The sequence below is a fragment of the Lottia gigantea genome (assembly GCF_000327385.1).
Source record: "Lottia gigantea unplaced genomic scaffold LOTGIsca_6, whole genome shotgun sequence".
Lineage (NCBI taxonomy): Eukaryota > Metazoa > Mollusca > Gastropoda > Lottiidae > Lottia > Lottia gigantea.
In genome coordinates, this window is record NW_008710049.1 from 2,589,674 (window position 1) to 2,615,516 (window position 25,843).

Genomic DNA, 25,843 nt, shown 5'->3' on the forward strand with positions numbered 1-25,843 from the left:
ACCTACATCCCTGGCCAGCTTGAGAACTAGGTCACTCATCCTTTAAAGACGTGTGGCACTGGTAGTTCCCTGTATGGACGCAGAATCGGATATTTCTTGCATGGTGCAAGATCCGGATTACAGAGACAGTGATCAACAAAGTCCAGATTACAGAACTCATAAAGATGATGCAGTTACAAACACTAGAAAACGGTACCTAGATTACAGAGCTAGGAAATGGAAGCAAGTTTGTAAAAACTATTTAAGTGACAGAAAATTATCCAATAACCCAGGTAAGTTTACGTATTTCTTTTTTTTTTTTTGCATTTTGATAATAAACCTTATACCTAAATGTAGTGTAGCAAAGACATTTGTTTTAATTTCCCAGCTGACTGCCGACTCTTGATCCGTAATTAAAGTGACTTTTAATTTGAACTAAGGAAGGGAAATGAAAGAAAAACGTTAACTGGAACCCTGGAACTGTGACTTAAAGATGAAGATGACTTAAGATGAATTTTCATCAAATTCCTTGATGCGACGAGTGTACACATGTAATATTAGACATTTAAAGTTGGACGTGAAATAGAGGGGCGTTTGTTCAATAGATATATAAACTAATGTGCTAAAATCAGTAATACGATACTAAGCAGTCTTCCCAAACAGATGGTTCATTTAGAGGCTATGGACCGTAAAGGTTAGATAACGGTTGTCCTGTGCGTTAGATCAGTACGTAATATCTGATAAAGTATGCCAGGTTACGTTTAATTTTACATGACCTGATGCTCTTTGTTCATCTTTGTTCATCTTTGTTCATGCTAAAATGGATGAAGTGTAAGGCGGTCTTTTATAGATAGGTCTTAGTCTTAGTTTATGTTATATTTTGACTACATGTACTTGCTCAGTGTGCACGTGTTGGATTTTTTTTTTCTGTGACGTTTTGGAACTTTACGAATCAAAAATGGTATTTAATATTTCTGGATTTAAAGTCTTTAAACATTCTTTCAAAGATGAATCCGGTGTTTGGATATCTTTTGACGATTTTCGTACTTTTATTACATCTAAGAATTTGAGCACGGAGAGAAAGTTGAGAAAATGGAATATGTCACGTTTCTTTAGTAATAATAAACCATATTCAAAGACTATTGATGATAAACAACATGTGAGCAGTCTAGCAATCCTTAAATTTATATTTCACAATTGTGACACCATGAAGTTTTGCTACGAGGTGGCAACAGAAATTCAGAGTATAATTTTAAACGAGGAAAATATAGTTAGTTGGAACTCGAAAAAAGCTTCTTCTTCTCCGGATAGTTTAGAATTTATATCTGGTATGTTTTGTTTTCTATACATGACGTTCTTGTCATATTTACGTCCCCGGTAATATAGCTAACAATATAACATGTCTTAATACAATATAGATACATGGACTCTGCGGAAGTATCCACAACAGACTGTATTGCAGTGGAGCTCTTGTACTCAAAGAGTGTAAACTTATAAAGATGTTTACGATATGTTACTTAATATAATATCCTGTTCTCGTTGAAAGTAACACTCATCTTGTACTATTCTCTTTAAACTTAAAACATAATAAGTACTTTAATTATAATTACGTACATATTAAGTATTTAATAATGATGACACCAGGTTAGTCCATTGCAGAATATATACTCTTATTGGCCAAGTTTGAGATAAATTTATGTTCATTCTAACAGGTAGAATTTCTTTAAGTCAATAAATACATATAATTATCATAGGCAAAATAGAACAAAATATTCTTTTTCTACAAAAAGTATCAAGACATGAGATTAAATCAATGAATGTCAAATATACCCTAAATTTATAAAATAACTGTTTCTTTCTAAGCTTGACATCATGTTCTCACCATGGCTTACCAAGATAATACTTTCTAGATTATAATGAGATGATTTATAAGGTGTTAAGAACATTGTTGAAATATTGTTTACACAGACCATTCCTGGTAATTAAATGTTCTGAACCCTGAAAATAGTGTGAGGTCGACAAACGCTAAATTTCTACAGTAAGATGTGGGACTGCATTGTTGAAGTATAGATTGTGGAAACTAATGGATATTGTGCTTGTGTTTATAATGTTATAATGATTGATTACCAGTGTATGTGTTTGTGTGAGTGTATGTGGAATTTGCTGTGGACTGGAGTAAATGGTGTGTTATATGTCTACCATGACACTGTGTAAGTTGGATTTCAAAATGGTATTTAATATTTCGGGATTCAGAGACCTAAAACATTCATTTATTGACAATTCTGTAGCTTGGATATCTTTTCTTTATTTTTATATTGTTCTTAAAGCCAATCATTTACGCACAGAGAGACCACTGAAAAAATCTAATATTTTACGTGCAATCGAGGGGGGCAATTTAGCAAAGCACCATAACAGACGATTAAACGTCGGGAAACAGACTTTCATGGAGTATTTTAGATTCGAGATTATTTTTGTTAAAACACACAAGTTATAATGCGTTACATTTTTATTGTCGTTTTAGTTTAAACATAGTCGGGTATGTTTTATGGCAAAACGTTGAACAAATACGTCCAAGTTAATTTTCTGGGTACGCTTCCTGTTGAAGGCAAGAAGAACAAGATTGCACTGGCGAAGCTGAGTCATAGATCGTCGTTGTGGTGAGTCAACGCGATTAAGAGTTGAAAAGGTGCTTTCACACACAGCGGTACTAGAACCGAATGTGGCAACGCTTGCAGCTAGTGCATATGATTTAGGGAAAGCCAATTTCTGCTCGTATAGTTTTTGAAGAACAAGATTGGAGTCCTGATTTTCTGTCTTGGCAAGGTTATCTTGGAGAAATTGTTTTGACACCTCAATTGTTATGCTTCTCGAGGCCCTTTCCAGTATCACCTACAGCATGCTTCCAATCTGTGTAGCCTTCAGTGATGAATTTTTATGCACCCGCAGATGTATGGTGAAACACTCGACATGGAAATCAAAAAGGGGCGTCCCTTGACACTGAATACTCCAGCAATGGAAATCGATCATACCAGCTGTTACTAAAATGGCGACCAGACATTGCTGGAAATTTTATTCTCGGTTGCTTTGGAACGTCTTCTTTTCCAATGTCACCTGGTACTCCTGTCTTTTCAGAGCATCTTGGTACTGCATCCGCTGTGTTGCCCGCTGTGGTTTTGATACCATTGTCAGTCGTAGTAGTATCGGAACCATCAAGCAATTTGTCTTTTTTGATCAAATATTTATCTATCTTTCCTACGTTTGGTTGTTTGATTCATATGAATACAATTTAGGGTAATATATGTCTATTAGTATTTATAATCAACCAATCAAATCTTTTGATTTAGGGGGGTCGGATTTTCCAATTGACTATAGCCCCTCTCCCACGAATTTTGTGCTTCTTGGATTTTGACAAACTCAACAGAAAAAAAGAAGTACCTACGATTAATGTCATTTTACTTTGTTTTCCAGTAAATAATAACAGTGATAAGGAAAAAGGTGCCCCTGTTGATGATACTGATGATCTAAGACCTAGAGACAAAACCAATGAAATGAAGCAGATTAATGTTGAAGACCATGAGGCCGAATTGAATAATGGATGCAAATCTTTACACACTGTCACAGATCATCCACCTCTTGTACGAATCGAATCAGTGAAAATAGAGGCAGTAGATCTAGAATCGAACACTAATCTATTGGAAAATACCATGAGAAATCCGCGAAGAGACATCCCCAAATCGAGGGACAAGGAAAACAATCGAAGCAAAGTTGTCAACAAGAATGATGTTAAATTGCTTTCGTGCAAAAGTGATTCAACGTCGTCAGATAACATAACATTTTCAGCCAAAACTGGAACTGAAGTGATGACAGATTGTATTGGGTTTATAAATCCACCGCTCAAAGATCTGGAATCTAACGGGAATGTGGTTGAAAACATCAATGCTAAAAAAGACCAAGCACTGTATAACGACATTCTTAAATCAAATGTTAACTCATTTAAACGTAAGAACTCCAACACTGATCCATTGGATAGTAAAAATGGTAGCCATGATGAAAATCTCAAAGCTAGGGGCGCAGAGACAAATGACAGTAAAACAGATATAAAATGTGTTGACATTTCTCAGTATTCTGTAAACGGTAAAGCCGAATCTTCAAATAGTAGTGTAGATACCGGTGTTAGACATACTGATTCCTCGTCACTTACCAAATATACAGGTGCAATTCAAACGGAATATCTACCATCTAGCAGCTCAAAATCGGCTTCTGACAGCGATCACGAAGAAATTAACAAGCCTTTTGCAGGCATCGCAAATGATCCTATAAGTACTTCTATTTCAACAAACCAAAATTTAAGGAAATTATTAGATAAACGTTTGGACGATGCAAAGCGGGACAGTGACAGCAGACAAATAAAGAGGAAAGGAGAGCCCTCCAAACATTCCCTGGAAAAGCGGAACTGTTCAAGCTTGGATAGGTTGACTCGTATGTGCGAACAAGATGACCCCACTGATAATAAGAACTATATAACAGACGAATTGATGATTCCAGACATTTCGCCTGAACATTTACCGGTTGAGTCCAAGGAAATAAACAAGAACAAAACGATGCCCATGAAAGTGTCCGAGGCGCAACAAACTCCACGTTCTCTGATGGACAATGAACGTCCTCTGCATGAATATCCCCATTGGCTAGATCAAACAAGGGCCATTCCACATATTCATGGCAAAATGCACAGTGGCTTTTCTTTCAGAAGAGATCATTTTAGATTTAACGAGGGACACAGTCATTTTCGGTATATGATTCCAGACCATGTATTGCCTCCGCCATTTTATATCTCAAATGGCTACAACCATAACCTACCCCAACAAGTTCAATTTCAGCATGGTTCTAGCACAGACCGTCCAGTTACTGACCAAGACTACCCCAGGAAGGTGATGTATCACGAAGAGATGTCTCATTCGTCCAAAATGTCTCTTATTGAATCTGATAAAGCTTGTGGTGAAGCTGAACACGCAGCCAAAATTAAACTGGTAGCAGCAGAATTAGAGGTTGTGGGACTACAAAAGGTTTATTGGAAAAAGCGCTTGAAACAAATTCAAGACAAAGATAGTGATCATAATGAGGAATTGTAACCTTTATACTTTTCAAACTGAGCCCTATTGTAATGAGGTTTGCTAAAGGACTTTCTACTCACTTGCATTGATCCTACTTTTCTTTTGATATTTCTACATCTCCTAATTTGGAGACGTCAATCGCAGTCTTGTTAATTCTATATAGATTGTTGGATGTAGTGATTCAAACAGATTTCCTCTTAGAATCACGGCTTTTATGTATTCTTAATAAATTTATTTTAACACCCTTCATGCATTGTCTATATCTCTTTGTGCTGCCCTCCGGGGATTAATACGTTTTGACCCATTCAAATATAAAACTCAAAAATGCATCGGTTTGTCCAACACTAAAGCTGCGAATAGACGAGGTACGTTGCCCGGTGTGATGTACAGTGCGGAAGTATCGATACAGTAGAAAATAAAAGAAACGAATCGTGTCCGGATCCGTACCTCGTGTGTTCACATCTTCTATTTTCTATTGTATCGATCATTCAGCACCGGGCATCGTACATCGTAGCAAAAAGAATCTAGGATTCAAGCTTTGATAGATGGAATTTATATTAACAACTTAACACATCATATTCTATTCTAAACTTCTTTTTCTTTCCATCAGTTTTGTTAGTCAATCTTACTACATTTTATACGCCCACATGAAATGTGAAGCAAATACTGCCGTCACCCATTTCGGCCCGTCCGTCCATCATTGCTTGTAAACACTCTGGAAGGCTCAATTCCTTGACGGATTAACTTGGTTTAATTGTATATAATCACCCAAGGACGAAAAACCTATCGAAAATCGAATTTTTAAAATTTATTTTGAAGGTGAACCCTAGTGTATGACTGAAGATTGAATATTCTATTCTGGTGATTGTTACCGTAGTGCCAAATATATTTCTTTCAAAATTAAAGCATGAACACCTATCATTGGATACGCTTTTGGGTTTAATCTCCAACGTCCAAAAGTCCAACCATTTCGTACTCTAAACCTCTACCTCAAAGTTTTAGCACACTGGATATTGCCCAACTACTAGATACTCCCTATTATGCTTTTGGATGCTCTGAGGTTGAGCACGTATCTATTGTATGGATTTGTGTTTCAAACAAGCACTAAATATCACGTTTTTTTTTTGCTATTTTTTCCAGTAAACATAACCAATGATAATGAAGAAAGTGCATCTAGTAATAATGACCATGAGAAAGCGTTGAAAAGTGAATGCGAATCTTCAGACACTGTCGCAGATCATCCACCTCTTGTTGGAATCGAATCAGTGAAATTAGAGATAATAGATAGCTATGAATGATAACTTGGCAACGATCTAGAATCTAGCAGATATTGAATATAAATTCGCTGTGGAAAGAATGAGTACGTTTCGTGAGATATTCCCATATGCATATAAACAATCTAAGCAGACGACTAAAATTAGTTTTGAAGTCTCTTTGAAAACAAATTAGTGACAAATATTATATGGTAGTTTGCCTTGGACCAAGTGGACGATGACTCGTTGATTTCGTTTGATAGTGGATCGGAGACTTCTGATCAAATACATATGACAGTCAAACTGTTAAATCTCAAAGTGTGGACATTTCTCAGTATCCTCTGATTGGTAAAACTGAACATACGAACACAAATTTCACCGGGATGCACTTTGCAAGACTTCATAACAGTTGTTGGAGTCAGTGAACCTATAATGACAATAGGAAGACCTTTATGTGTTTATTTGAGCCTTTTGGGCTATATATTCCTCAGGAATACATACAAGCAATTGTTCAACATTGCATTTTTCGACTTGGTACCAACTAACTACTTACGATGGAAATAAAACTAAACTATCTAACAACAACATGTTTTATTTATTTTACTCTAAGGGTACAATACACATCAAGGACACAGCAAACTGTCCAAAAAGCAACAACATATTAGATCAATACGCAAATATAAATATGTTATATCAACAGAGTGTACAAATAGATCATAACCACATAGCATTTCTTGTTGTGTCCTTCGTACATCATGTGTATGCATATCCAAAAATTGTAAATCTGATAAACTCGAACAGAACCATGAGAAAATTGCACTTTAAATCATATGTATAATTATAACCATTGTATTTTAAATGTAATACATGTAAATACATATTGCTCAATAGATCATCGGTTTTACATTTAATTCAAAAACTATAAACCATGCATAGTCATATTCCTACTAGCAAATAGTGTAATTCTCTCTCCGAGGTCTCAACTATTTCAATATTTTTGCCAGATTATTTTCTTGCTGCGATAAACGAATTTTAATTCGAAACAGTGTGACTCTATCCGCCTATAACACAAATATTTAGATTAAATGGAACAAAGGCTATATAAGGACACGCAATGGACTAATAAATTACTTCATGATTGGTTCAAAGCTGAAAGATGGATTATTATCGTATCTACTACACATAGTATCAGGGAATAGTTTACTGGAAAGAAGCTCTCACAATCACACACAAATAATGTAGTTATCTCCCTTGTCCGAGCTGGTTATTATCTACTACAATTATTATAATCAATTCATTCCTTATTTAGATTAGATAATTTACATATATTTACATATTTACAGATGGATATAGTAAAAGAAAAGGTAGGTTTATCAACAAAAGGAAGAGAGATAGAGTTATCCAGTCAGTTATTAGGTCAATTTAATGCTCAAGGGAGACTATCCAATCTATGTATTCATTATTATAATCCACAAAAATACTGAATCAAACTGACATATTTATTTAGTTACCTACAATTATAAAGAAAAAGAATAGGAGCAGCAGGTAACTTGCTATAATATTTCATGCAATCTCACAATTAATCAATACTATGACTTAAAACATGCAGTTTATAATAAATAAATAAATAATAATTCTATTAAAATATTAATGATATTAACAATAAATAATAATTATCTTATATTATTAACAAAGTATTAAAAATCCGTCCCGGCATTATCTTTAGTAACAGTAGTTGGTGGAGCAGCCTTAGTAATTACTTTGATACCATTCTGAGAAACTGTAATAATATAAAAGGATTGATTAAGCAAGATATTCAAAGTAAAGAAATTGGCATATTATTAAACGACGTTTTCCATGACTCTTTAAGATTACATTCTTTGTCAAAAATTGCTTTTCTGATAGTCTTATGGTGCAAGAACTTACTCACATGTGAGTCTTCGATCAGATTCTTTTTCAAAATTCCATTAATTCTCAAATATTAAAACTACAAAAATTAAATTTTTTAAAAATCTTTGATGAGAATGTGAATCCCACTAAAATAATCCATTATTCATTCTCCTTTTAGTTATAATAAAGTCGAATTTGCAGCTGACCTGGTTGTGCTTCTTCGGGTGTGTCATCACCAACAGCTTTCTGTAATGATCTAAATACTTTAGATGGTATATGTCCACCTTTATATCTCACGTCTACTATTTCTTCATTAGATAAAGTATCTGGTAGTCCATCGTCTTCATCGTCCCCTTTATTAGCTCGTCTCTGAGCTGGTGCTGAAACAAGGAAATTCGTTGGTATAAAATTGATATAGGCGTCTTTGAAAACCCAACTAAAATGGAATATCTATCATCTTTGCTTCAAGAAAATGAAATGAAATGAATGGAGTTTTACGTCCTACTTTTCTGCACCATGTGGGCTAATGAAGACGGGCAACGCAATGCAGGATACAATGAGGGAAATTTTGCTAGGACAACCAGCTCTTTTTCGATTTCCAACTGTCGAGGGATCTTTAACAAACTCAGCCTATGGCACACGGGGCCTCGGTGTTTTGTCCCATCCGAACGACTAGACGCTTTTTCCATTTCAGCCCCTCGTACCTGCATCACTGACAGGGGGAAACCGATTTGAAAAGTCCAAAGGTATCACCTCGACCTATGCCGTGATTGAACCCTGGACATTTAGGTTAGCGAGCAAACTTCTAACTCATTGAGCCACCGCGGTTCCCTTCTTTGATACAAGAATCATAAAGATAGAATTGAATGACAAGATTTCATAATGAATAAGGCTAATACATGTAGCCGATTTTAAGGACAATTATTAATTGCATTGGTAATTTTTCTTTACATAAAAAAACATTCAGGGAGGTAACTCTTGTGAAATATATCTTACACCTACTTTCAACATCTGTATCAAGGGCAGCCCAATTCTGTAAAACTCTAAATGATGGTGAAGGTATGAATTTTCCCTTATATCTGATGGAGGTTTGATCGTAGTTACCTACTTCTTCTACACCATCTGAAATATAAAACATTGGTGTTCGTTAAGTTAAATATAATAGACTTGCTAATTGTGTCCTTGTGTCCTTCTTTCCTCTTTGTTTCTTGAATTAAAAGTATTCCAAATTTAAGAGAAAGGCTAATGGTAGGTTATTGATTATTGGTTATAGGTTAAACAGTACACCATCGTTTTGTTTGAAGGGAGCTATAAAACTAACAAACTATTTTTTGCCCTAAATCGCCTTAATTGGGATTAATATATTATATATGTTATCTGTGGGATTTTGAGGCTTTAACCGAGATCTAGACACATTCAAATGTTACTTACCATTATCATTCTGAGTATTCTGGGGTGGAGAATCAACATGAGCCGTCATACTATTCAATCTACCAAAGGCTTTAGATGGTATATCAGCTTTACTGTGTAAACCAGAAAACCTCATTTCATCGTCTTCTGAATTATGTCTTAACAGTGGATTTCGTTGTTTCTTTGGTCGTTCTTGTTGGACTGGTACTACATTGTGAAGGTAAAACATAATCATAAGTATGCATTCTGTTTTCATAATGCTGATGGCGGTAAGAACCTACACCAGGTCAATTCGACAGTTCTGACCGTGGTATTAGAATAACCGCGGGTGACAAGTTATCATGTTAGAGAGACGAGAATCCAATCAATTAAAGAGAGACGAGAATCCAATCAATTAAAAAACTGCAATTAGTATTTTTCATCAACAATTAAAGAAAAACCCACAACGTAACTTACAAAAAATATTTAATAAAACAATTCCAAAAACGATAACCTAATGGAAGTAGTACATGTTATAAAATATATTTAAATTTCATACTTAGAAGAGGGTAGTCATATGCACAGAGTGTTATAGAGCATCAGTGGCGATAACTGTTAGAGTTTCAAAAGAATGTTGTCTTGCTTTTTCTGGCAATCTGTCAGGTATTATTTGTAAGAGGGTGAAATTGGAAGTAAAGATCGTTTCCCATTACCAAAGAGGAATAGTTAAGGTAAATAGAAAGAAAATCGTTTCAGTATATAAATGAATCATCAAAAAATACAAAGTGTTAAAAGTGAAAAAGGAAACAGTTTACCTATGTATACCAGAATTCAGGAGAGTTCACATAATCATACATTTTATATGGCGTTCAAATTCTAAATACTGACCAGTCAAAGATTAAGTACCGGTACACAAGAAAGATTGGCATATTTTGAATATTATCAAACCTGTCGTTAAACTGTAGATAATTAAAAGTTATAAAAGAATTTGATTTTGTCGCTAGTTCTTTAATGTTGTTCAAATTTTGTATTCAGGTTTATAGGATATGCAAGATAATTGAAACCCAGATAAATGAATGATCATATGGACTAAGGTTATATAGTTTCAGAAAAAAAATCAAGCCAGAACTAAATCAACATCTAGAGCATGCAGAAAAAGTAAAATAATACCTCATAGAACAACTAGGCTCCACCCACTAGTATAATATATAATATATCTAGTAGTCTAGATTATACAGACAGGATAGGGCGGAGTTTTAAAAGCAAGAGTGTGGACTATGATTTCTTACCCTCATCAGCTTTCTCATTTGCATCTGTATCTGTCATCCATTGCAGCACTTTAAATGACAGTGATTGTTTCCCTTTAGAACCGTGTGGATTCACGTGTATATGACTTTCATCAATTTCGGACTGAGGCTGGTACTTACTAGCATCTCGTTCTTGAACCATTCGTAAAGTCTCTGACTGATTCTTGTAGGTCTGACTGAAATTAGGAAACGGCTTTATCAGAGACGTCAGCTTTTGTCCGCTTTGAATTATCGGACAGTTTTTTTTAAAGGCAAGACTTAAATAGCGATGATTGGTGATCAAATAAGCTATAGCTATAGTTTCATGGTTATTGTAAAACTCACGTTTAAACTGTCAGGTAGCATAAGTATTTTGAATAAAAACAACACGTGTAACAAATTTGATAATCAAAATAGAACTTACCCTGATCCTGGTGGACCACCTGGCATTACATTTGTTTTAGCCATACCTGGTTTAGGTGCTGTACTGGGTGGTCCTACTGCTGGTGCTGCTACAGGCTTCTTGGTTTTCTGTGCCACAGAAGGTGCTTGGCGACTGTAAGTATATAAGGGAACATAATTTACTGTTTACTTACGAATCCAATTCAGTTTGCAGGTTAGATTGCTGCCTTGGAATACCAAAATTGGAATTACACCTTAATAACTCTATTGCTGAATCCAGATTTTAATTCCAACAACTGCTGCGTCCATAATACTTGAGCACCACAGTCTTATATTTTAGATATGTCAATTTCTTACGTTGAAATGAAAGGAACGTTTTTGAAAATCACAATACTCTCCTTGCTTCAAATCAAATTAAATTCCACTCTCTAATAGATTTCTTACAGTGGTAGTATTTATATTAATATTGGCGGAAATCAGGTTAAACTAATATCAAACATGCAGTCAACGCCTTGTTTAATGTTTTAAGTGGTAAAATGACATTTAAATGATTTTTAAATGTTCAATACATGTATATACTGGCTTATATCTAACTTATATAATTTTTAAATCATATAAAGAACTCAATTCAAAGTTTAAGACAATAAATAGTATTTAGTGAAGTACTTTGATAACATCTTGATATCACGATTACACATCAAATTGTAGCAATACAACAAATCGTTTTTCCGAATGTAGGCTGCCCAAACCGGCAAGTGGAATAACCTAACTTTTAGTTTCTTTAGAAAACTGTCTAGATATTAGATTTTAATAAGAGAATGTTATATTACCTTGTCCTCTGTTTCAACTCCTCCAGATCAATTCCATACGAAAACGGTTTTTTACCCGGTTTATTCATGGCGCTTATTAGTCCATCTGGTACTTTGGGTCCATCCTGTTTATTAGTACTACCGCTTCCAGATTTCTGCAATAATATGTCAAGTCATATGTACATAAAATATAGTGAAGTCAATCGATGTACACAGAAGAAGATAATGTCTAACTTAAATTATAAATGATACTTATTATACTTTCACATACTGAATTAAAATGTTATGGAATACATGGAAGATACGCAATTACAATCTGTTTCAAATATTATTTCATTAGCACGATTTACTACTCAAGTATGCAGGGGGGACATACCAGTATATGACAATTTCCTTCAAGGACTTCCGCTGGATGTTATTAATCAAATAATAGTAATTTACCATGCAGTAAGTATGGATATTTTATGTGAAATTTACACGATGAGCTTTCTCGAATCATTCCTTTTGAAAATCCACATAATATGGATTGCATACATTCTATGCAGATTCGTTAATTTACCTATCATTCCTGGCAACACTTTGCTATTGTATTTATCACCTTGATTTCTCTGTCAGGTTTGAGTTCTTAATTAGAATAAAATAACACGGTGGTATTTGAAGTAAATAAATATAGCAATACCACTCTTACAACATACTTTTTTTTAAATACCATGTATATTCTTTGGTATCTTGTTTCCACAATTTCACCTTTATTTTTGAAAAACTAAAATTACGGTCGAAGTAAATTCGCAGCGAAAATTCCGACCAATACTTTTCTTTTTACGTTTCTCAGTGCCTTACTCTCCACGTATAAATATTTATTAATCTTTATTATGAAGGATTCCAATCATTCATAACGGTATCATTCGCATGGAAATACCTTATGTTGAAAACTTTAATACATGTATGTGTAAATCCGTGCTATTAAGATAATATAATGCAAGAAAATCCAATGACCAGTTAACCGTGTCCTCTTGAGTATTCTTGAAGACTAATCTTTTTAAATGTATCAAGTACGGCAATCTTTGAAAATTATTATTTAAAACTATACTATAATCTCCAATTAAAATCAACATTTTGTCGTATTTTAGAATTCTTTAATTTTATCAACATTTCCTGTCAGTTAAGTTAATGTCATATTGTAGTCAATAGATTGGAAAAGGAACAATGACGAATTTCAGTCAGTGCTTGCTTTGGTGCTCAGTAATAGGTATTATAAATTTCACATATAACAATCACCTAACATAAAAAGCATGCTATAGAAATAGGAGAAAATATCTAATAAATTGATAACATACCTACAATACTAGCTGGGATAGTTAATTATCTAGATTTATATTATAGCAATATCTACTTACACAAATAGGACCTAGTCCAAAAACACAAAATTCGTAGTGTATGTCCAGCCACAATCGGTGTGAAATGCCGTTTGTCTGTAGTTGACCCAATTGATGCGTTATAGAACATCAATATTTTGCATATTTATAAGATATGTTATTCTGCCATCGGGTCTAAACTGGTTCTTTTAAAAAAATATATTCTATTTCAGAAATGAAAATGTAGTTATTATCACAGAGCAAAAAGCAATTTCTGTTGATTACTTCAATATCCAGTAAGGTGTGTCACTTACGTACGTGATTTCGGCAGGATAAATGGAATTATTGATGCCTCTGGATATCATAGTAATGAAGGTTACTAATAATTATTCAATGGTAATCACATACCACGGGACACGGGAAGAATTTCACCTACCGTCCCACAGGCTTGTTGTCAAGGAGATAAAATATTCTGTGTACATTACATGTTTAGTTTACAGATTCTACTGTCTAAATACCGCCATGCGCAATGACTTGCATTACAAATCAAAGGTAAATAAAATGTCAAGTAGACACTGAAAACCAAGACTCGTGACAGTTGATTTAATGTGAGATAATCTACCTCGTTGAACATTGATATCCAAGATATTAAAAACCTAAACAAGCCGCACTTCACCAACACTTAGCTAACAACAGGGAAAGGTTGATGCGGCCAGTTCTGAATATGAAACAGTGGAGACTATTCGAATTATTTTTATAAGAACCAATGATCAAGATTGCCTAAGAAAACGATTCTGTAGAGCATATAAACGCAAGGGAAAAGGAACACCTAACAAAAATGGTAGAAGGCGATAAAATATAAAAACAGTATAGTTTATACAATGTGATGAAACTTCTAAAAAATCCAGTTTCAGTTGTACTTTAGATAGAGGCATGGTATTTTTGTGTTCGGTGCCTTCTTTCAGACGTCTTTATATTAGTCCAAGTGTATCTATTGCGGGTACTAGTGCAGTTAAAAGCGGTGCTAAATGATTATACTTACTAGACATGCTACACTACAGTCTACAAAAATAGCAAGGTGGCCTTCTACTTTCATGCTTTCTGTTCATTTGGTTATAAAAATGTTGAATATTTTTATTTTACAGCTCCATTTTTCAGATTTGGAAGTAAAATTCTGTCACCAAATGAAATACTGAAAGCTATACTGTATATAGCTGATAAAGATATCTTACCTGATCGTCCGGACGCCAGTCAGCTAACGAACCTGGTATAGGTGGTGGAGGTGGGGGAGGGGGTCCTGCAGGAGGGGGAGGAGGAGGAGGGGGCATAGAAAAATCAGGGGCAGGTGGGGCAGGAGGGGCAACAGATATAGGTTCTGTTAGTTGGCTTTGTAAGTAATGATCTTGATCGGTAGAATATGAGTCCAAAGACAATGAGGATAGGTCTGGACTTACTCCATAACTAGGTCGTGATGGAGAGTATGAGTTATTGAAAGCAGTGAAATCTGCGACAGGGGGAGCAGCAGGAGCAACTGGAGCCGCCGGAGCCGGTGGTATATATTGGGGTGCAGCAGGTACTGCTTGTGGTGTGGTTGGTTGAGATCCATAGCTTGGTTGTGGCTGAACACCGTAACTTGGTTGCTGGCTTCCGTAAGCTGGTTGTTGACTCTGAATTCCGTAAGCTGGCTGATGACTCTGAGTTCCGTAAGCTGGTTTTTGACTTTGAGTTGCATAAGCAGGTTGTTGTTGTAAAAATGATGGTTGCTTGTGACCACCATAAGATGGGCTTGACGGACTTAAAGGATTCATTTGTTGTCTTGTTGGGCTAAATGTAGCTGTAGTTGTCGCACTTGGCTGTTCTTGTTGAAGCACATCAGCATAAGTCTGGCCTGTTTGAGAGGTACTCCTGTTATAACTAGATGGACCGGACGGTGAGAATGTTGGTTTAGCTGGTGAGCCGTACTGTGGCTGTTCACTCACATAAGACGATGATTGTTGAGGTTGTGATGATTGTCTACTGTAAGTTCTTGGAAACGTTTGTGAATAATCCGTTTGATTGTAATCCGAACTTGCGTTGCGACTATATGTACCCGTCGGAGATAACGTACTATACTGACCAGTTGAGTATGGACTACTTTGATTCTGTTGCTCCTGGCTGAGACTTCTGTTCAAAGTTCCCCCACCTGGCAAGATTGGACTTTTGTAAGAAGGTGATTGCACTTCTTCTTGATAGTAAGGGGTACCACCCGGGCTGAAAGGAGACTTTGGCTGAAACGAAGTTTGTGGACTCTTGGGCTGGCTTGAACCATAATGTGTTTGATTAGCTCCATAATAACCATCAGAAAACGATGGTTGTGTTGACCGAGGACTAAAAGATTGCTGTGGATTTGGCTGAAACTGTATTTTTATAGGTGTTGACTGCTGTTGGGAACCATAAGAATAGTCTCTAGACGTCTGAGAACTGTACTGTGGAGTTGATGTCTGCGTTGTGTACTGTGGGGTATTGTATTGTGGAGTAGAAGACTGGTAATTATCCGACTGAGATCTGTTATGTTGTGACGTCTGTCGTCCATAAGTTGGATAGTCCTGTTGATAACCGGGACTACCGTAGCTTTGAGCTTGTTGAGAAGAACTATCCACGTAGCTCCGACTGTTGTAAGAATTAGTGTCAGAATAGGACGGAGTTTTTGTGTGCTGTATCTGAATTCTATAAGGTTGATCTGACTGATCATGAGAAAGACTGTGGCCATACGAGACGGGTTGCTGTTGCTGTTGAACTCTAGGACTAGCTTGATGTTGCTGTTGTTGATGTTGCTGCTGTTGCTGTTCGTAAAGCTGTGCCGAAACTTGACTATCATAATTATGACGGTTAGGAGACATAGGTCCTGGTTGACATGAAGCACTCAGTCTACAATGGAAAAATATACACATATGTAAACGCACTGTTATAAACATTTATGACGATTAGCCAGATTTAGAACAGCACAGTGCATTGTACTCAAATATACAAGTAAGACCTTTAGTTTTGGATGGGTATAAAAAGTATACGTTTGTGTCTGTTCTATGTTGGTTAACAATTAAACAATTTTAGACAGGTTCAATAAAAGGCAATGTTATGAAATTGAAGTCCAGATTTATTTATTCGCCCGATTACTTACTTTTTAATAGTTAACTGTAAAATATTTCCAGAATTTCGAATAATTTCTTGTCCTTCATTATGTGATAAACCAGTGGCATTGGCATTGCCTATTTTCATAATGGTGTCACCAGGTCCTAGTCCACTAGACGCTACACTACCAGGGGTAACCTGTAAATACAGAACACATATCTTTCATCGAAGGTCTCTTTATCATGCACATTTCAATTTTGATATAAAAACCAAATTTTCCATCTATGAAAACCAGCGAGTACAGATATTTCATGTTATTGAATCATTACCAATGATATGGGTTATGCCCCCTTATATAATCTCTCATGAACTATTTTTATCGGTTACTTGAAACGCTAATTTTGATCTTTCACTTTACTGAATCGAATCGAATTGAGCAAATGGATACAGCCTACAGTGTGGTTTAAGGGAAATTTCGTCAGCATTTGGGCATTACCCAACTCGTTTGTGATTTTCAACAATAGTGGGACCATAAAAGTCAACATTAGACCTACGGTCGCACAAACGGTTATCTGTATTATTCATGTCGACCGCTGCAGGGAAAGAAGTGTAAGACTACAGGTCAATATGCAGGCGTGTAGCTCACCGAGTCCTCAGTTAAAACGAGACGTAGATCTTTAAACTGGACAATACATTGTCAAAATGATACATTCAGGTATCGATATGTCGGCGTATGATTGCAATGGGCAACGTCTTATTGTCCAGAATTGGGACTAGGTGTTAACAAATAAATAACATCTTCATGTAGCTTTAACTCAAAGAATTTTTCTTGAAGGCGGATTGTTTTCTATTATATGTGACAAATCAATTCGCCTATTTATTCAGATTTTTTCTCAGATTTGCAGTAACAATTTATTAGTATCTATGTACATCCTTTTAGTATATACGGAAAAAGAGATTGAAAAGAGAATCTGACATGTACCAGACAAGAGAAAACAATAGTCAATATTTTGAAGGTTATTTCTGGCACCACTTTCACCGGGAACAAGCCGCCATTTTGTTTCTATGGTGATGCTGGCATGCTACCAGAAGATAAAAACAAGAGTATGTTAAGATATTTTGGTGTAATACTGATGAAGGTCATGATATGATTTCACTTAGACTTGTGTATTATATTTATCGCTATTTAAAATATGTTACAATCATTAGAATAGCTGTTATGATATGAAATTACACAAAATTCTAACATGTAGACGCCGAGTTCTTTTCTTGATGGTGGGAATGTTTTTCACCCATGAATTTGCATTTTGAAAATTGGCATTATTCGACCGAAAGTTAACGTGATGCATAGTTCTATTACTAGAATACGTGAAACTGAATAAGAGATACATTTCTCTCAAATTGATGATTCAAAGAGGCAAATTAACAATATCCTAAAATTTGAACCACATAGAGCGAATGTCGTTGTAGTGGGAACAGAGACATATATATTGGACGCCTCTTGAAATAAGTATCGTTTTGTTCTGTTATGACTGATTTACTGATGGTGAAACTGAACAAGATAAGCATACATTGCAACAATAACCAACAACCTCCGTCCAAATATACCAGCGATAGACAACTTGTCTTCTCTGACATATATTTTAAAATCATGTTTCAAAAAGGCAAATAAATTTACTTTAACAGGCAAATTAATCAATATACTTCAATTTGAATCACGTGGAGCGACTGCCTTTGCGGTAGAACATAGAAAATACATATTTGATGCCAATTCAAAAGTACTTGATGACGATGGATCAGGAGAAGACTTAAAGTAAACAAAGTTATCGAATGGGACCTTAAAGCATATTCCGATGCCTTGAGAGCATTGAGATTCATGGAATTACTCTCGTCATTACTTTTAGTCGTAATTAATGAACCGAAATCTAAGGTAAAAAATGACTTTTTGACATTTTCAAACTTTTTTATACTTCTAGATTGCTTCACTGTTACTTCCGGTTAAGGTATAATTCGTTGAAAGGGATAGTCAATAAACATGCTGATGGTAGAAATGGACGAATTTCTTTCCTTGAAGGCAATTAATAACCAGACACTGTCTTGATAGTTTCCGTCTATACATAAGATATTACCTACATGTTAAACTTGATTGTTTTAAAAACACACATGGCAACACTTTCCTCTGACTACCAAGACTTAATATCCTGATTGACAGGAAACCAAACGACAACTTCACTGACCTACTTCAAACTTGTGACCTATTTATTTTTACAGGCTTAAAAAACAATGCAATTTGAATAAAAAAATCCTTAACATTATAAACCTGTTCTGCACATTTGTCATGAGGTTTGTTAAATATCTTGAATAATGAAATGTTACAATGAAGCACGCATTGTGTTTTTTAAGTCAAGTTCCCATACTTTTGTGAGAAATTTTAGATTGAAAATCAACCCCAACCTCAGTAAAATTTCGGATCGTCAATGACAACGTAACGAAAAATATTACAAAAATCATATGTAACAATATCCCTTCATAAAAAATGCAAATCAGAGCAAGGATCTATCTGTTCAATTGACACAGATTTGGCTGAATTTGAAAATGTTACAGAAATATTTTTTACTCAAAACAATTATGCCACTATATATTCGTCAATGTTAAGGCTCAGTGGAGGATTTTGAACTTGTTGGGCCGTAGGCAAACGAACGGTAGAGGGCCTAATTTCTCATTTTAGGGAGGGGGCGTGGTGTGATTACAATTTTATGGCAGGAAATTTGCGATCTTTCTTTTTCAGGAACAGATCAATCAGCTCATCAGCATCAATCGTATGCACGATATCGGCATTCATCATCATTAGGCTCAAACAATTTAGTCGATTCTCACACATCACAATTTTCGATGGACCTGTGGAAATTTATTAACTGTTTGATAATTTTTACTGTTACAAAATTTGTCATGGGCCGAAAGGCAGCTGCCTAGTTTGCTTAGGTTAATCCGCCTCTGCTATTGCAAAAGATTCCCCAATAGACTATACGAATACAAGCCATATCTAGATTGCATCGACGTTGTTCGTGATGCTAAAAATGAATGACCTTGATGCGTTAACAATAATTGTATACCACTTGACTATTACACGACTAATAAACACTTACTTCTTCAAATTCCTGTTTCTCATGGTTAAAATGTTCCACACGAATGTGAGATTTTTCTTCTGCATCGGATAAATCATCCATGATTTTCATACAAATTCCACAGGGCACAATTTAAAGCTTCACCAGTTATTGAACAACGATTACTCTTAGAAACACATTATGATCTCTGCGATAAAACCAGATATATAAACGAATGAGGTTATACGTCAGATTACAATGCACTTCAGTGTAGGTTAAAATCTGGTTTGAAAATGATTACAATATACTGTCTAGGGGGTATGGTCTGGTAGTAAGGGCGTGTAACTCTGCCACCTGGTTATATTTGATATAAAGAGGTATTGAAAGGAATTGTTGTGTATAGAAGATATGTGGCCAGCTGTATGTGTAACTAGAATCTATATAACTATCTAAATATCAGTATTGAACTTTACTGTAACAATAAATCAAGTATTGTGGTTACGTTTTTGTATCTTTATAAAGTTTTACTCCAAGTATATATAAACCGGAAATGGTCTACTACCAACAAAGACCACATCAGTTGAATCATGTTCACTTTATTGCTTTACTGCCATTCTCAAATAATACCATAGCTAACCCACATAAGTTAATTTTTCCAAGTATCTTCTGTATCTTATCTCAGTTTTATGTTTTCAATACCAAAAGCCAAAAAGATATTTTGAGACTAGTTCAGTGTAGTTTTAGATATAGTTATCCGACACCAAATCCTTTAAAATTATCATATACCAACCAAGAGCGAAATTGTAAGATAATGTTACCAACCACAAATGTCCACAGAAGGTTTATACGCAGTTAACATAATCAAATTAAAAATCTGTATATTTTTTATATTTAACTTTCTATTTTGAGCTTTAGGATAAAACAAAATAGAATCACAGCACTTGCCAAAATATATTTAAAATAAACGAAATTAGTCAGATTGAAACAAAAGATCCGTAAAAAAACTGTTATATGTTTTATGTATTTATTATTTTGTAAAAATTGGTTCATATTTGGATTGTCTTTTTTCGTCATCAATCTATTTCAACTTGTTAAGATCAGTTCTGGATTTTGATAATAATGCAACAGTGATAACAGTCCTCAAAAAGAACAATGATGCGTGTTTATTTTTATAAGATTTACCACTTTCATATATATGGGATCATTTCTTTTAGAATCTGGTTTGGTAACATTAATGGTTCGTAGAAAAGCTAGACCTAATATTCAAATTAGTCTGAAAAACATTTTCTATTTGTGGCTAATTAATAAATTCCAATCAGTAGGAGGTAACGAAAATGAACTTTATGCACTGACTGTATATCAACAAAGTTAAACGTTAAACTACCGGGTAAAATGACCTTCTATATACCCTAAATCACCAACGCTCCGTAGCAAAAGGAATCTGTAATCTAACATGTAATTCGAAGCTTCCTGTCTTAAACAGAATATGAGAAATTATGACTGCTCAATCAATGGCAAGCGATTATTTTTTACTCAATATTTTTTTTCGTTAATATTTAGATAATTGCAGCTACCAGATGCACCGATATGAGACTCAGGGTCTTGCTCCTTTAAGAACGTGCGTTGGACGTGATTATGATAAATTACAAGTCCCACTGACATGATACTTCCTTTCCCTGATATAATTACGTAAATATGTATTCAGAAACAGTGTTATTAATCTGTAAGCAATCACCACAGCTTCCAGTCTAAAAGTAGGTCACATACCAGTAATATTATCATATCATAGTACCTAACATGTAAAGGTCAACTTCCCCTGGTGTTCCACTTAATGTTGAAACTATCAAATTATATTTCCATGTCATACGCAGAATAATAGACCACCGTCACCGGGGTATGGTGATAACAATATGGTTTTTAGAGATTTTTCAGTCCGACGAAATGTTATTTACCGATACAAATATAGTTACATCTTTGGCATTAACTCGATCCAGCTGATAATTCATGAACTTCTATACTACTGTGACCCTGCATCAGCAGTGACCCTGTATCAGCGAACCGAGTTGTCCGACCTTTATCATCTGCTGGTTCCAATCCCTCTAAAAAGCTTTATGAATATTTCAACCTGATATTGTTTAATTCAGTTACTAGTAAATTTAATTAATATAATCTCATCATTGGTCTGTTTGTGGGAATTGCCGCAATCGAATAGACTATGCGAACATGAACAAATGCAATAACGAGAGCGTTTAATGGTGGACGGATTCCCACTACCACAAGTTCAAATGTAGTAGAGGACTAATGATTACACCTGTATCAGTCTCTACATATTATCTAGATATGTATGTTACAATGTCCTTTTTCAAATACATGTAGATATGTAGAGACACTTGTGCCGATGCTGTAAGCCATTTGACTCTTTTACCGACTGGACGACCTTGGACCATAATATATTCTGTTCAGAAGATATTTCCACCATAAGCCAAGACGAAAACATGCCATTGGGCTTCAGGTGGCCTTAGGTTGTCATATCGGAATAAGTTATTACATTCGGCCTAATGTAAGATGCCTAATGAGCTATACCTTAATTACTACCTATCTAACCATCTGGTATTATTCTGTGAATACCCCGATATTCACCTGACATTTTATCCAGCATGTGTTCCATCTCTAACAGAATTAATAACACGTGATTATGACTCAATACCAGTGTATTTAGAATATTTGTTTACTCCAGCCATTCCTTAATTTATTATCACAATAATATTAATGAATTCTGACATTTTTGATACAATTTTGCAGTAACGATTTTGATCAAACTATGAAATAAACGTTACCATTTTTATAAGTAGAGTTTTAATAATAACAGTGTATTATGCACAATATCGTTCCCAAGATTATTAACGGTATTTGTTATTCATCATAAATTAAAGAAATGTCTACGTTCTGCGATTTCTAAATCTACTTCCCACCCTTCAAGGTAGTCAGCAACAGAAGTTGATTTATCAACTAGTGATATAGAAGTATCTGTAGTGTTTTTAATTACACTTGTAATAAATTTTCCATTATTTTGACAAGATAATGTACTATGTACTGTGGTCTATTAATAGTAACAATTGTATTTTGTAACATAATTAGAGAAATATCTACTGTATGTTGAAGTAGAATTCCTTCAAATTCTAAGAAGAAATATCACAATATTGCACAACTTTTGAAATTATTTCTCCAGGCAACTTGACTAAAGCTACAACAATGCGGAATAACACGTGTCGGATACTTTTCATGTATTTATAATAAATGGGTTCAACTCGTTATTGAAATTGATAGTCTAGTTTGTCCGGCAGAATAAAATCATGATTACTGTGAAGTGTGAACATCGAAAGTGTATAATTGTCCAGATTGTCAGCCGACATAGAAATTCTAGATAGTACGTTTCAATATAATATCTAGATTGTCAGCCAACACAGAAATTCTAGATGGTACGTTGTAATATAATATCTAGATTGTCAGCCAACACAGAAATTCTAGATAGTTCGGTGTAATATAAAATCTAGATTGTCAGCCAACATAGAAACTCTAGACAGTACGTTGTAATATAAAATCTAGATTGTCAGCCAACATAGAAACTCTAGATATTACGTTGTAATATAAAATCTAGATTGTCAGCCAACATAGAAACTCTAGATAGTACATGAAAAGCCTAGATTGTAAACAATCATCATCAAGTTAGATAACTCAATCAACATGGAAACCAACTTTGAGAATCTAGATTTTCAGTTATTATAGAAAGTTGGGATTGTCAGACAACATGGGAAAGTCATGACCATGTCAGTCAGTATCATATCACAACATAGGACAAGCCATACTATTAAGAAACGACCACATCAGCAAACGTCCTTTCTAGTCAGTGTCTCTCCAAAACCTCACATTCCAATATCCGTGTAATTAAACACAAATCTTGTATTGTATGCTTCAATTCTAAACACAAATCATCTTTACTGTATATTAAACAGTGCAGGCTTCATTGATATATTTATGTTGAAATCGAAGCCACATATGTTCAACTTATCAGCTACTTTAATCGGCCATACCGAAAACTGAAATTCTTGAAGGAAAGTTGAAGATAAGAGTTAAAGCTGTAAAGAGATGCAGGGGGTATTTTTAGATGGCGGTGAGAAGATACGTTTCAAATATGATTTACTTTTTACGATATGGTTAGTATTGGGTTAGTGCAAAATGACTGACAGATGTATGAATATGAATGATATTAATATTAATCCCTGATTCTGGAATCGCTACAAAATGAGGTAGAGTACAGTGAGCTTCTGTCTTTGTGTAGATAGCGTCTTTGATTCTGGTAGTAAAATAGGTTATAGAGACTGTGTATAATAATGTAACGAAACAACCAGATTCAGAAACACTTTCTCCTGCTGTCATAATTAACAATGGTTCATAAAAAATACTCATTAACCAAGTACAAAGCTCGACGCAAGTGAAAATGCATGTGGATACATATCAAAGTGGGTGAATCCCTGCAAGTCCATAATATAAGAATGGACATATAACGGTCTGAAACTTTGTCGGAAATCAACTATACAGTCACAGAAGGATCAATAAGATAAAACAGTTTATATAGGACTACTCGTACCTAACACAATATCAATGGATGTATCAAATGCGACATTTAGAAGTATTACAATAAATCAATCCTTAGGAGCTGAGGTGGCCATTGCAGTCATCTCAAAATCAACACACAGAATGTCTTAAAACTGTAATGTATTCCAATAAAGACATAAATAGCATTAAATTTGCTGTTTTGACCTTGAAAGTATACTAGGAAAATAGATGTAGAGAAATGTATAAAATGAACGACGAGGTTAGTTTAACCTGTATAATAAATACAAGATTTAGATGAGATTTATCATCTATGATAATACTATGTCTAATTTAATTTCAACTGATTACTATCACGTGGTTAATTTACCTGTCTACCATCTCATTATGTTACCTGTTCAGTATCAATCAACTAGATTTAACTTTCAATATTTCACATTATAAAACCTAATTAGAGCTTTATGGTAATAATTACAAACTTTCAAACGAAAATGCAAGATGGAAAACTCAGAAAGAACACTATTAATTTGAGTTTGGAATTGACTCCCTTTTCAGTAGAAGCTCTCAATGTTTAGTTGATTTCAATAAGGTTGAGCTGTTGCAGTTTGATACAACTAAGTCCAATTAAATTGAATTAAAGATTGTAAAAATTATTGAATAATAGAATAAAAAGAGACATCGAGACAGCTTAATCTTCTATACTTTTATAGGATTTGAAATTCAAACAGAAATCGAAAAATCAGCTGAATATTTTTTTTTATCATTCCATCAATGTGGGCGACACCCTTTATGATTCAAAATCAATTATATGCTATTAATAACTGCCTAATTTTCATTATTTGTAATTATATCAACAAACTAATTGAATATAATTTGAAGAAATATGTTCGTGGCAGCTATACCTGTTGTAACTAATGAGAAAAAGTTGCAAGGTAGACACAGGTAATTAGCCCAAGGTATGCAATAAACTTTACAAATGATTTGATACAAAATAGACACAGTGGAGCCAATTGTTTGATAAATACAAAATATTTTTCTCGAATAACGAAAATATCGAAGGTAAAGTTGATAATATTTCTCAAGAAGCGGACATTAAAAATAGAAAGAGAAGTGATACTTGATACGATAGTAGACATGTTTAGCATCTCTTTCTACCTCTATTACATACAACATAGAAAATATCAAAACTTTCTTACCCTTTGAACTTGTAGAAGAGTTCCATATTCCCGACCCCCTTGAAGTCGAAATCCCCAGGGTATGTCGTGGGATGACCGTTGCAGCCAAAGGGTCTCCATGGTCAAACGGTGCCCCTGTGTAATTTCCGTCCCCTACAAATAAAAGATGGCAGACGAATCACTTTAGGGTTGGGAAAAGATGATCTTCTGTCTAAATTTAGAGCTTCTGGTTACCATAGTAACTTCTCACCTTGTGCCAAAACTTTACATACCGGTATTATAGCGTGCGTGGGGGTAGATGAGTTAAAGTAGGTAGATGTAGGTATTACAGTCAGTCAGAAGGCAATATTATATTAGTCTAGAATTTA

At 34.7% G+C, this 25,843-nt stretch overlaps 2 protein-coding genes across 2 annotated transcripts; one reads left to right on the forward strand and one right to left on the reverse strand.

The window, feature by feature from the left end:
• Positions 1-73: 73 nt before the first annotated feature.
• LOTGIDRAFT_154693 (hypothetical protein) lies at positions 74-5,108 on the forward strand (the record flags this gene model as incomplete). The annotated part of the gene is made up of 2 exons (XM_009063889.1): positions 74-272; positions 3,448-5,108. The coding sequence occupies 2 exons, from the start codon at positions 74-76 to the stop codon at positions 5,106-5,108; spliced, it is 1,860 nt and encodes a 619-aa protein (XP_009062137.1).
• A 2,932-nt stretch (positions 5,109-8,040) lies between these two features.
• LOTGIDRAFT_229329 (hypothetical protein) lies at positions 8,041-19,809 on the reverse strand (the record flags this gene model as incomplete). Its single annotated transcript, XM_009063890.1, has 10 exons — positions 8,041-8,123; positions 8,440-8,613; positions 9,236-9,355; positions 9,665-9,850; positions 10,912-11,105; positions 11,333-11,464; positions 12,141-12,274; positions 14,707-16,381; positions 16,632-16,780; positions 19,729-19,809. The coding sequence occupies 10 exons, from the start codon at positions 19,807-19,809 to the stop codon at positions 8,041-8,043; spliced, it is 2,928 nt and encodes a 975-aa protein (XP_009062138.1).
• Between the last annotated feature and the right edge of the window lie 6,034 nt (positions 19,810-25,843).